Source organism: Vigna umbellata, chromosome 4, assembly GCF_029865625.1.
Source record: "Vigna umbellata cultivar VRB3 chromosome 4, Vumbellata_1.0, whole genome shotgun sequence".
Classification (NCBI taxonomy): domain Eukaryota; kingdom Viridiplantae; phylum Streptophyta; class Magnoliopsida; order Fabales; family Fabaceae; genus Vigna; species Vigna umbellata.
In genome coordinates this window covers 87,846-101,881 of record NC_142168.1, presented here as the reverse complement: position 1 = coordinate 101,881, position 14,036 = coordinate 87,846, and the positions used below count along the sequence as shown (strand labels likewise).

Genomic DNA, 14,036 nt, shown 5'->3' with positions numbered 1-14,036 from the left:
AATTTCTTAAAAAGTTGGATCTCATTGATTTTAATCATCTTCCTTTTCAAAGTTAAATAAAAGTAATGCAACCACCGTACCAAAACAAATATTTTATTTTATATAAAACTGAGTTAAATATATCGTCTTAAATATATAATATAGCCCACAAGGTTTAATCACGAGCTCATTAGTTTAATCAATAATTTACTGGTTTAATTAGTTCCAACTAGTCAAATACTCAGTTGATGATTGATATAGTTTATTTATTTTTCGACAATTTGAAAACACTAAAATTTATCTTTCTTTAAAAAAATTGTTTCCTTTATGATTATTAATTCCGAAATTAAGGTTTCTGGAAGGGTGCTCTTTTTTTAAATATATTTTTATATAGATAAATAGAAGCCAGGTGTAAAGTGAAAAGGATAAAAATAACTATAATTCCTATAAACTTTATTCTGTTTACACATTCTCACCCATAATTATTTACTTTTACTCAAATATTGTAATTACTTCTATCTTTTTCATTCACTTTGGAAAATTAAATTCATTATATTTTGATTTGTATTTGTATCTTTAATTTGTATTTATCACCAGTATTAACTTTAATCATACTTGAATACTATTAATATTTATTTATGATGAAAATGATAAATAAATACATAACTCATTGTATTAAACTCGATATTACGACTAGTGAGTACTTTCCCAAACAATTTGGACACTTTTATTACCACTAGTGAGAACATAGATGCATTAACACAAGTGTCCACATCTTTATTGTATAATTTTATTAACTTAAAATTTAATTGTATTTTTGTTAAATATATTCTTTTAATTTAGAATTAGTATGGTTATCAATTTATACCTTCAAAGTACTTCTAATTCTTTTTCAATCAACAGAACTAATCTAACAATGTTCTACGATTAAGGACAAATGTTACAATTTTACCTTATTTATGTACACACAAGTGCTCTGACATTTTATTGGATTTTTATCGTTGAATTGTGCGATGAATATGCATGACGCGTTTGACTTTCAGCAAGTCGATCAAGAATAAAGTGAGAGAATTAAGAACTCTGGACCCAAAAATGAAGCAGTAGAAATTGGAAGAAGATAGTATGATGCAAAATTAGGCACCTTCCTTTCCAGAAAATTGCTTGTTAGATATATATAAATTGGGAACGGTGATTCATTAAAAACCTAAAAAATGAGCGAATAATGGTGACTAGACTATATACTGAAGTCAGTCACGGCATATGAGATATATACAGTTGCTGGACGAGACTTGCATGTAGATAACAATTAGCAAAGGCTTGTAGAGGAAGGAGTTTAGATTATACAAAAACGAATTATTATCTATAATTGCCCGAAACGGGGAACTCAAACCTTTTTCTTTGTGGTCACCAGATTTCTGTGATTGAAAGATGAGTGGTGTTCGTTTCAAATTGTTGAGTTCCCAGCTTAGCTTCAATATACGAGATGAAGCCGCTAGACAGTGTCACTGTATAAGTCTGATTGATCAAAGGAGTGTGCTTGGGGAATGAGAATAGGCTTCTCAGTAGTAGGACTTGTATCATTTTGATGTGATCTCAAGGTCTACGCTCTAGACACCCATGCAATTTCTTGATTTACTTTTTCGCCTTCTTACCTGCAATCCAGAGCGCACAAGTTAACAAGAAATGCCATGTCAACAATCTTATTGAGATATAGGGCAGTAAATTCCTTAATGGCTAATATATGATTAACTTCAGAGTCGTGTACGTTTAATATTCTTTCAATGATTTCAAGCCTAAGCACAAAAGTCCGGGAGAAAAGAGATAACACTAATGCAACGAATTGCTTCTTTTCGACTTTGCAGTGAGCTTGTCTTAATATGCCCGTCATACCTCTCTGAAACCATGATCTCCGGACAGTTCGCCGGATGTGACGCTCATGCCTTTCCAAGAGCTCATCAACAGTGTGCATTTGAGATAGTAGGGGCCCAGAAAATTCAACCCTTTCTCCTTGATCTTGAAAACTCTGCAAGGATAGTTATGAATGATATTCATGTCAATGCAAGGAGTATTGCGTAGTTGACATTTGGTCCAAGAATTTGATACAGGTAGGGCAGAGCACAGTAAGGTAAATAAATTTCTTAACAAAACTGAAGAGTATGAACTCTTATCATGTATTGATTCATTTATGATCATATGATAGGAAATGCAAACGACAATTTTACATTACAACATATACTGCTTTCCAAGATTGAAATTGGTCCCAAGTGCTATTAGCCCAAATTTATGACACAAAAATGTCAACAAAATACATCAATTCACTAAAAAAAAGTCAGAAATTTTAAAAGTTTAAACAGTGTCATTATCTCAACCATGGTTCATAAAACCAGACCAAACTGGCCGTTTCGACCAGCAATCGGTCCCCTGTCTAGTTTTGATTGTGGTGGAGCAAAATTGATGATGCTTAAAACTAGTATCAAAGCCATAAAACCAGTCAAAACAGTTCAATTAAAATTAATAAGCAACAATTTAATTTTTTTTTTCTTAAAAAAGTAAAATTAAAAAATATTGATAATTTTCTTTTTTATTCTCTATATAAACTCGTTATTATTAATTAATATTGATGTATATTTTTAAATTTTTATAATTTTAATTTATGTAGACATTATTTAAACTGTTATATATATATATATTTTTTAAAAGTTAAGAACCTATAAATTTATATATTTTTTTTAGTTTTTTATCATTACAAATTGTGACATTATATTTTTTTTAATATAATTTTTATTTGTTTTAATTAACCATTAAACTTTGAATTGATTTTAAAAAAAAAATTGTCGTTCTTCTTTACATACTTTAGTGTTCCAATTAATTCTCTACGTCATAATAAATTCCTAATCCGACTTTCTCATAGTAAACCACTACAATCTCTACACAGAAAATTTAACATGCTAGCGAGTTAACTTCGATTTCATCTCACAGCAGATGAAATCTGACATTTAATACCACATAAAAAACTGGCCAACTTACCAGGTTATTTCTCTTGGATGCTGAATCTTCTCGGTGATATATGGCCATAGACAGTTCTTGTGAATGGTACTCATCCGAAGCATCAAATGAATCTGGGCGATCAAACTTACTCCACGGGTTCTGCATTGAAAGCTTAGAAATTTCAAGCAGCTGATGGCCCCTAGAATTGACGCCTCCCCCACAAAACTCTTTATTTTCCTGGTTTGTGGTGTCCAAATTATTCCTTAAATTTAATGTAGAAGGTTCTGATGGATTGAAAATATGTCCTCTTGAAATATTTCGACAATGGGATCGAAATGAAGCGTCATCTTTTCTGCTTTTTGCCCATGCAAATCCACTTGATGTTGAAACCTGTAACGGCCCGGAAAGGGGAATATCTCCTTGAGAAGCATTCTTCGTATGGGAAGCATCTTCAGCTTTACCACTAGATGACTTCTGTGTTTTGCCACCTATTTTAATCTTCTCTTCTTCAGGGTTGCGGAAAGATCTACCATTGACCTTCTGGGAAGTCTGAGTTTGACTTGCGAAATCCTGCAAGTGCAATAAGTGAGAATTAGTTTACAATAATTAGCCCATTAATGTAAATCAATGTGCATCCTCATAAGAAGAAATGCTAAGATGCAGAATTGAAAGTAAAGACAGACCTCTGCTGGGGCTAGTTTACTGACTCCGTGTGGCTTTCTGGATGGTTTTCTTGTTTCAGTTCCACGAACTCGTCCACTAATCTTTTTCCTAAAAGTCCATTATAATTTCATGAAAAAAATCAAGAACAATATACAAATAATGCTAGTGAAAATGGAATTTGTGAAGAATAGTTTTGTTCGATTTAATTTGCCAAACACTGTTGATTCACTGAATTTTTCTGTTTCAAATCCTTTAAAGATATATATAAAAAAGGAAACATAGCATTAGGCTCCTAGCTAGTGGGGTCTGGGGATGTTAGAAGTAATAGTTTTGCCCCGGCCATGCAGAGAGACTATTTTTGAGGGTAGGACTAAATTATGACGCTTATACAAAACATTTGAGCCTAATTAAGATAAACATAGTTGGCAACCTAAAGAAAAATCTATTGGCTACCCGGAATTTTATTGACTTCAATTTTTTATTTATTTCTTTTGTGAATGCTTAATGTTGACAAATTGAACTTCTTGAACATTGTTACGTTTTAATTTTTTTTGTATTTTCATAAATCATTAAGTATGGACATCACAACAAATATTTGTCTAGCTCCGTTACTCTGGTGCCTAGGTTCTCCTCAAAAACATATCCCAATAAAATAGTCCATGGAAAAATCTAGAGGTTGAAGAGAAGAAGGAGGCTATAAAACAGTAAGGATTATTCCCTCTCATTTGGAAGTAGGAACAGGCATTAGTCCTCCATGAGTTCCTGTTATTCTTACAACAAAAACACTACGTTGTTTACTTCGTTCTTTGATAGCACAGTGTAAATTAACTGCACAAGTATGTGCATTCAAATGATTAGTAGAGTATTAATAAACACCATTCCTAATCTCTCCCTGAGGCCAAAACTAGACCCTGGTGAAGTTTTCAAACGAAAACAAACGTTCTCTCGCAGATTGGTTAAAACCAGGTAAAATGCATATGCAGGCATTCTCTTATTTTCACCAGCCAAATAAGAGGTAATCCTGAGACATCAGTTGAATATGTAACAACTAAAGCATTACTTTCGAATAACTCTGCATAAAATGTGCAATGAATATCAGCCTCACCTTGACTCTTCCCTGTGTTTTGCATCGATTTCCTTGCTAGGTGGGTATATCGGCAAGGTCGATGGGTCACACGCATAAGGTTTTGTTTTGAAATACTGAAAGTGGTAAGGTCGTTGTATCAGAACAGAGTTTTAGAAAGAGCGCTTATCATATTTCAATGACTCACATAATCATATATTTTGCAAATAAATGATGAATGGCTTTGTATCTAAGACTAATGTCATAAAAACGAATTGATTCACATGATGGATATCCACCAAAAAGTTGGCAAGAGAAATCAACAGATAATGCAAGAAAGATTAATACTATGCATAACTAATGCTATACATAAATCAAGGTCTGTTTGGTTTAAAAAACAAAATCTATTTTTATTTTTTGTTTTCATAACTAACTCAGAAGAATGTCGGATTATTTTCACCATGTTTCTTGATTTCAAAGATTTTTACAGGAAAGAATGTAAACAAAATCCTTGTGTTCAGGGTTTCCTACAAATATTTGAAAATAAGAAGCAAAACGAAAAAAAAAATGATATTTTGTAATTGGGTCTGTTTGCACTTTAAATAGGTGATTTTTAAATTAGTGATTTTTAAATAACTGATATTTTTTTAAATAAGTGATTTTTAAAATAATCAAAGACTTAATATGAAGATAGAATGTGCTTGTTAAAATAAGCAGACAACTGTTTATTTTTACAATAAACAAATGAAACAAACTCAAGAAAAGCATAAATTTGTCTATTTGATTAAATAAACACCTTAAAAAATGCAAACAAACTATTGTCTAAGGTAAAAGGATATAAAATAGGAAAAAGCTTGCCTAAACAAATATGCTGAGTATTTCCAATTAACCACAATGTATTTCAGGAATTTCCAACAAATACAAAATTAACCTACCTCCGATGAAAGAGCAGATGTAGCACTCCCACGTTTGTATGGTTCTACAGAAAGAAGAGTTTGTAGCAGATGTACACTGGCCGCTGGCAAATCTTTAAAGGATTGTCGAAGGCAACTATCATATGGTTGTTGTGGCTTAAATAACGTTGCATGAGGAAGTTTAGTCTTTTTCCAGTATTCATCAGGTGGTGAGCCACAGAGCTTAAAAATTTTGTGCAATTGTTCAACCTGCATACATAACAAAAATGAATTTAGAAGAGTTCCAAAATAACGAATCAAACAGTGTCAGAATTTTCATTTCCAGCTGATTCATTTATTAACCACAAAACTGATTAGCATCCGGTCTAACATTAAGGAGGATTGTCAGATTGAATTACTTCCTTTTCTGAAGATTAATGCCAATAGGTATCATACATATTCTTTAGTTTGAGTATATTCTCCACTTTACCTTTTGAAATATAGAATGATGGAAACCCTACTACTGAGCACGCAATGATAGCAAATTCTAAATGAAACTATTGACGAATTGCAGTGCAACCTCTTGCAATAGGTATGGGAACTAAACTTCAGCTCTGTTAAATATTTGACGGCAAAAATATGGAATTATAAAAGCTTCTTCCATGTAAACATGAAGGCATGTTGGAAAATAAAAACATCTGTATTCTGAAAAAGCAAAATGGAACCTTCATCATAGGAAGAAAGATGATATCAAAAGTTACAGCAACATTTCCATATCAGTTGCTTCCTTATGTGTTGAGGCATTATCGAATTTCTTCATTCATGTACATTATCAAATCAAAGATATTTAAGATTTACCATTGACTCATATCAATAGATTAGCCATTTTTTTCTCACAAAAATGTAACAACTTCACTACATTAACATGCACCATAACAGGGCAACTCATGCATTGTGGTAAGGCTAATACCTCCGTTCTCCCCTGAAGTATAGGCTTCCCGACAAGTAGCTCCGCAAACACGCAACCAACACTCCAGAGATCCACGGCCGGACCATAGTCCGTCGAACCAAGCAAAAGCTCTGGCGGCCGGTACCACAAGGTAACAACACGACTAGTCAGAGGTTGCCTGTGCCCAGAACTGACATAATTCGCCAACCCAAAATCCGCTACCTTCAAAACCCCTTCATTATTTACCAAAAGATTCGACCCCTTAATATCCCTATGCATGACTCCCCGCAAGTGACAGTGCTCAAGACCAGCCAACAACTGCTTCATGTAGCACTTAATCTGCTCACACAATAAAATCATTTCACCCATTCAACAATAGAATCATAAATCATATCACACCCCCACAACAATACATTAATTACTTGTATTACTATTACTAAAAAAAACTTGGATAAAGTATCCTAGTTACTTTTGGTACTTTAGTTAAAATTAAAGTTTCATTCTATTCTAAATTAATATTACTCAACTGTTGAAACTAGTTCATGGGGTAAAAGTTGTCTTCTATTTATATCTCTAATCAATATAGAATCTCCATCGTACATCCTCGTTTCAAAGATTAAACGGCTTGAACAGTAAAATTTGTAAAAGTGAACATCACAACTACGAATGATCTGACAACGACCTATAAATTTAACAACAGTTGCCAAAATAAACTCTGCTGCAATCTAAGAATTTTAGATTTTGACTTAACCGAAAAACTAATTGATAAAGTCATAATCATAATTACCCCTGCTTATATAAATGTATACATATATATTCTTTTGCCCGTATTCACAGGTGGATATGAGATAGAAACGAGACGCACAAAAGAAACCTGCTTCTCTGTTTCTTTGAAAATATGATTGGTTTATTACCTGTGGTTCAGTGAATTTGATATCAGGGGAAGACAAGAGCCCTGTGATGTCATGCTCCATGTACTCAAAGACGAGGTAAATGCTACAGGACAGCCTCGAAGTAATCAAGCCCTCAAGCTTTATTATATTGGGATGATCAAGGCGTCGCAGAATCAATATCTCACGCGCCATGAACCGCACACTCTCCGGTTCGAAATTGTCGAACCGCACCTTCTTCAATGCCACTATCTTCCCCGTCTCAAGCTCCCTCGCCCGAAACACACTGCTATACGTTCCCTGCCCTATCTGTCAAAATCAACAACCTCCAATCAATTACTTCATCATCATCATCATCTTAATAATAATAATACTTATTATTAGAATAATAATAATAATAATAGTAATATTAATTAACAATAAAGTTAGTTTAACTTTTGTTTATTTGGTGACGGTTCACCTTCTCAAGTTTTTCGAAGGCATCGGCGCAGAGGGGGACCCAGCCGTGAATGGCTTCGCCGGCGACGGCGCTGAGCCACGCTGGCCAGCCGGCGGCCACGTGTTCTCCCTGCACGTACTTGTGAAGGTTCCCCAACCTGAAGCTCAACGATTCACAATTGGAACTCGTTCTCCCCGACTCACCGACCTCGCTCTGACTCGCTCCCCCCGACTCGGTCCTCTTCTTGCTCCTCTTCTTCTCCTTGCGCTCCGACTCGCCCAGAACCGCAGCATTGCTCCGAAACGCGCCCGAGTGGTCAATCGCCGGCGTCACGGAGACCGCCTGCTTCGAGCTCACACACCCCATGGATCCGGGTCGGATCCTGAACCCAATTCAAATTGCCACACGCAGTCTACGCTACGCGTCTTTTATACTGGTGCGAAGAAACGAAGAAACAAAGCAAGAAAGTAAAGCGACACGAAGCGAAGCTGAGCAAAGCGATGCAATTAGAGAAACGCAGAAAGCGAGCGTCGCTTTGTGTTCCTCAGTCTGACTGCCGCGGCAATTACGGGAGACTGGGGGAAAAGAGATTTAATGAGGAAGGAGGACTATAAATTTTAAATTTTTTTAAAATAAATAAATAGAAACACTACAAAGTGGATCCACTGCTACCTATAAGCAGAGGCTTCAATATGCATTAAAAAAATGGAGAAAAATTGGATAAAGTTAACCAACAATAGGTAGGCAATCTTACTAGATCACAGGTAAATATTATTTGGATACGCATTTATATTTCATGAACTATTTTATTGTGTTGATTACAAAGGTAAAAATTTAGTTTACTTTAAAAAATTATTTTAATCACCAGAAATAATAATTTTTTTTGGATAAAACTGTTTCATTTATCTTTAATTATTTAACATCATATAAAATTGGTCAATGAACATTTTCAGTAAAATTATTTACCATAATTTTGTAGAAATGAAAAGAAAAATATGAAATGAGAAAGCCTAGATCAACGGAGGGACCTATAATGGGAAAACAGTGAGTGTAAAAAATGGTGTTTGGAAGACCTTATATTCTCTACATTTGTTTGCATTCGTGTTTTGTTTTCGTGTTGTGTTCGTTGGGTTGTTCCCAAATGGCCAAGGGAAGGGGAATCCATGCATGGCAGAGGCTTGGCTTGCAGTAGTTGTGATGTGTTGTGGGCATCTTCTTCTTCTATTGCTTTGGATTTTGTGAAGCGCGTGTGAAGTACGTGTTCGTGTAACTCACTGATTCGTTTACAAATGATTATTGATTAATTATTTAATTAATATTCTGTTTTGCTTTTCACACTGGTTGGTTGGTGTTGACTTGAAGGATACTTGATTTGTCTCCTAATTCTTAATTTTGGTTTTCTTAATTTTAAATTTAGAGGTTTTACCACTTCACGCCATGGTGGGGATGTGAAAGAGAAAGATTCAGAAACATCCACTTGATTTTTGTTAATATGAAAGAATGGTTAAATAGGTAATTTGATTTTATTTATGGGAAAAGATGAGAAAGAAAGGAAAAGGGAAAAAAAAGATCCATGGATGAGGTGTAGACTTTACATTTCTAGATCTTCTTTTCTTCAACCTCTCCTACGGTTCCTTCTCACCTCTGACAATTCCTCTTTACTTTCATCAGTCTTATGGCCCACCCATTACTGAGTTCATCTTGAAAGGTAAAACAATAATAACAACACCAACAAGAGTGGGCCAAGCATCTCTATGGTACCAAATTCTTCATCGTGTGATGCCACTCTGGAAATGCAGAATATATTGGTCTAACTTCCACCGTGTTCACATTCACCCTTCTCCAACTTGGNGAAGTGTAAGTTCATCTCTTGTGGTTTCAAGAGAGGTGGTATTTCTAAACTCTTACAAATTGTTTTTCTTTGTGACTAATATTTGTAAGTGTTTTGTGTTAGTGAAAAAGGTTTATCTTGTTTGAGATAAGCGACTGGACGTAGGATCCTAGTGATCTGAACCAGGATAAAATCACCTGTGTAATTTTTCTCTTTCCCTTACTCTGTCATTTATATTTAATCATTCGCCCAGTAAGAAAAATTAAGAGAAAAATAATAAAAGGCACAATAAAAGTATATAACCAATTCACCCCCCCCTCTTGGTTTGTTCCACGCTAATAATTCCAACCCTTTCTTATGAATTTATTGTTTTTGTTGATAGAGAAGCCCTTTCTTTAGCCTTCATAAATCAGAAAACATTTTTGGGTAGGGAGTTCATGGCATGAGTGAGGAGTCTTTGTGAGTTGAGGGAGGTTGTTGCATTTGTTGTCGCTCCGGTTGTCAAGGGACTCTATCGCGTTTGTTGTCGCATTGATGGTCAAGTTAAGCAAACCGATTGATTCTGAATTGGTTGAGGTTTTGTTGGTTTATCTCTTTATTGACAAAGAAATAGATCATGTAATTTATAGTTGGGCATGAATTGGGTATTAATTGGTTTTTTTCTTGCTATAATCTTTGATTGATTAAAGTTTGTTTCACGGTGTGTTTGGGGTATGGTTTTGGTGATGGTGTTGGAGCCTTTGGAGTATGTGGAGTTTTTGCTAAGGGCTTTTAGGGTTGTTGTAGGTGTAGGTGAAATCGCCAAGGTGGTAAGGAAAAATAATACAAAGAGTGAAGTTGTAGCATGATAAGCTCAGTCAAGTCATTGAGTACGTTGATGATCAAAATGAGAGAGAGAAAGAGGGGGAGAAGGAGAGAGAAAGAAAAAGACTAAATGAAATTGAGGTTAGGGAATAAAGAAAAGTGTAGAGAGGATTTTTGTTATGATTAAAGCAGCAAGAAACAGGCTTTGTGTTATATTTATAACATAAGAAGACAATAAGAATGAAGATTAGAAACCTTGACTTAAGGTAACTAAACTAATTTAACATTTTTTTTGTGTAATACCAAAATAAAAATAGAAATGTATGGTTATATTATTATTTAGCTAGCATTTGTAGTGAGGAATGAGTAATGCGTGAACTAAACATAAACTACTTCATAAGTTAACTAAAACTATATGAATATTATGAATGAAATGATGCAACAAAGGTAATAGAGTGAGGTATTTACAATGAAAGTATGTAGAACTTGAACTAAATGACTAGAAATCATTGATACATGTATTTACAACAAAATAGAACCAAAAGAAATGAAAAATGCAACTAAAACAAGTAAATGAACAATCTAATGCAGAAATAATGTTATGATTGATATGCAACATAGGACATATTCAGTTTTCACAAATGAATGATGAAATGAATGTAGATGCAAAACAACTGAGTTTAACTCAAGTTAAACATAAAAAGTGGAATGAATTGAATTGATGTACTATACATAAAGATCACAAAATCATAACCTTAACTAATATAGTTTAAGCATGGTAAAGTTAGCCTTCATGAAGTGCAACACCCCTTTCCTTTTATCTTCAATGGTCCATTGAGTTGCTAGCATGTGAAAACAACTATTGTCTTTGATCTCCACAACCTAAAACAACAATTGAAGTTTTAGATTGAAAAGTCAACCCTTAGGTCAAACATACCTCTTTAATTAGTTGCTTATGCACTAGCTTGCCTTTCTATTGTAGTTTTCCTTTAATTTTCCTTTCTTCAGCCTTGTGCAAGTGCATTTAGCTATCCTTGAAGGTATCCAACAGTTGGCACCTCAACAAGTTGATTTGTAAAAAGTCAATTATGAAGTCAACTTTAACATTAATTGACTAAAGCCTTTTCACCCAATGCAATAGTTGGTGTTTTCAATGAACTAGTTTGCTCTTGGTCAGGCTCATTCAACCCTTCTTGATTCCCCTTTTGATTCAATTTAGCTGCATCAATAAAAGCCACACAAGTTAGTCACTTTAATTCAATGATAAACGCCTAAACCAAGCTATTTGAATATATTAATTTTACTAAACACCTAAGACAAATCTTACAACTAAATTCTAATTAAACAAGACTCTAATTGAATGAGACTACTTCTAATTAATGTACTCAAACTATTATGATTTTAACATTGCAAGAAATCTATTTACTAGACTAATTTTCCTAATGAAACTAGACTATCAAGATTAAGTCATCAAACTAAAGTCCTAATTGCTATAAATACTAAACTAAAGTACTATAACTAATGTCTAATTATTCAACCCTAAAAAGATACACTAAAATCACCTTATTGATATGAATTATATTCTAACTCTAATTATATATACATTAGAGAAATAATGAGACTATGTGGAGTGCCTACCAGCACAGTGTTAGATTGGGATCCTAGATTTACATCTAGATTTTGGCAAACTTTGCAAGATGTCCTAAAAAGAAGATTGAGGATGAGTTTGGCATATCATCATCAAATTGATGGCCAATCATAAAGAACTAATTAGTCTTTGGAAGATTTGCTTAAAACATGTGTATTAGACCATTTAGGAGGCTGGGATGAGATGTTGCCTTTGATTGAGTTTACTTATAATAATATTTATAACACAAGCATAAGCATGACCCCTTATGAAGCTTTATACGATAGAAAATGTAGAACTTTTCTATGTTGGTACCAATATGGAGAATCAATGCTTGTAGAACTTGAATTGTTGCAACAAAGAACAAAAAACATAAAATTGATATAAGAAAAGATGAAAGCTTCGTGAGTAAAAAAAAAAGTTGTATGTAGATAAAATTAAGAGACCCTTGGAATTTGAAGTTGAAGTTCATGTCTCTTTTAAGGTGACTCCTACTACCAATATAGGAAGCACTATCAAATTTAAGAAACTTTCACCCAAGTTTGTTAAGTGTTATCAAATTTTAAGAAGAATTGGTCCTATGACATGTGAAATTGCCCTACCCCATTAACTAGCAAATTGATATAATGTGTTTCACATCTCTCAACATAGAAAGTACATATCTGACTCAAGTCAAATCTTAAAATCAGACAATATGATTACCCCCTTAACTTAGCAAATTGATATAATTGTTCTTCAAGAGTTTCTTTTATTTCTTCTCTTATTACTCTAGAATCCAATATTTTTCATCATCCTTTTTCAAAGATTAAAGTAATAGAAATAATCCTTGCAATGAGTTCTATAATCTGCTGTGCTAGTTTATCTCTAGGTGAGTGTAGTTTACCCTTTTAAAAAATCATTCCAATCTTTAATGGATACAAAAAATTTTGGGATGAATGTGATTTTCTATGTTTTAGATGAATCCTTATTCAATGATGTTCATGAATTGCAATTTGATCCTTACAAGAGTTTTGTTGTATTTATAGGTCAAGCTTAAATAGTGTGATGGTAACACTAAAAAAAATGTTAGAAACTCCTTCTTTTAAAAAAAATTATAAAAGTTTATGACTATTAATTTATATGGTTACGATCTTATTTAATCTAACTAAATTATATTTATTTATATAAATGAGATTTTCAACATATTAATTATATATAGTACAGTAGACATGGTATACAATTTTAATTTTGTTAATTGAGATATTTTATTTTTAATGCAATTAGAAAAAAAATAATATAATAGCTTTATTATAAAATTTTAATTTTATTAATTTGTTTAAACTTCGTTAATAATTAAAATAATTTAATATATGTTGATCTTAATAATTGTTATATATATTAAAAAAATTAAAGTTAATATATAATTAACTAACTATTAAAGATATTAAATTTATAAAATAACTGACAAATTTTTTTAAATATTAATTTTATATTAATATTATTTTTTTAATAGATATATTAAAGCCCAATTACATGTTTAATTATAAATAAATTCAAACAAAATTAAAGAAATTAATTTTTTTGTACTAATATTATAATTTTTTGTTGTATTAAAAATAAAATTTAAGTGTGGAAGCTTTTGACTGAAGTTTCATTATGATAAAGTTATTTAGGGTCGTTTTAATCCTTTTAACATGTGGGGTCTGTGTGAGATGTGCCATAATTATATTAAGCCTCCTTAATTATAGAATACCTTTTGCACCACTCACCCAAAGAAGAAGAATTATAGTAAGGTATAATTGTTGCTTCCCATGAGTTAGTCAAAATATTTCCCTTTGAAGCTCAAAATCAAACGCACCCATAAAAATCACAAAAAGTTTAAATACCAAAACATAATTTTATCTGGATATATCTCATCATCAATGTGATTT

General features: G+C 32.8%; 1 protein-coding gene across 1 annotated transcript; it reads right to left on the bottom strand.

Moving 5' to 3' along the window:
- Positions 1–1,102: 1,102 nt before the first annotated feature.
- On the bottom strand, positions 1,103–8,520 carry LOC124821861 (protein IMPAIRED IN BABA-INDUCED STERILITY 1-like). Its single transcript, XM_047293806.2, has 9 exons — positions 7,886–8,520; positions 7,450–7,734; positions 6,557–6,874; positions 5,629–5,856; positions 4,736–4,830; positions 3,651–3,738; positions 3,007–3,537; positions 1,870–2,002; positions 1,103–1,631 (listed from the first exon to the last, which is right to left on the bottom strand). Exons 1-9 carry the CDS (start codon positions 8,228–8,230, stop codon positions 1,612–1,614), a joined length of 2,043 nt encoding a protein of 680 aa, XP_047149762.2. The 5' UTR covers positions 8,231–8,520; the 3' UTR covers positions 1,103–1,611.
- Positions 8,521–14,036: the final 5,516 nt, after the last annotated feature.

Bases quoted from the DNA above. Each gene is read 5' to 3' on its own strand.
- LOC124821861 (XM_047293806.2), bottom strand. From the start codon at position 8,230: ATGGGGTGTGTGAGCTCGAAGCAGGCGGTCTCCGTGACGCCGGCGATT. The intron at 7,735-7,885 runs GTGAACCGTCAC...TGATTTTGACAG, and splicing joins CCTTCGAAAAACTTGAGAAG to ATAGGGCAGGGAACGTATAG. The intron at 5,857-6,556 runs GTATTAGCCTTA...TTATGTATGCAG, and splicing joins TACTTCAGGGGAGAACGGAG to GTTGAACAATTGCACAAAAT.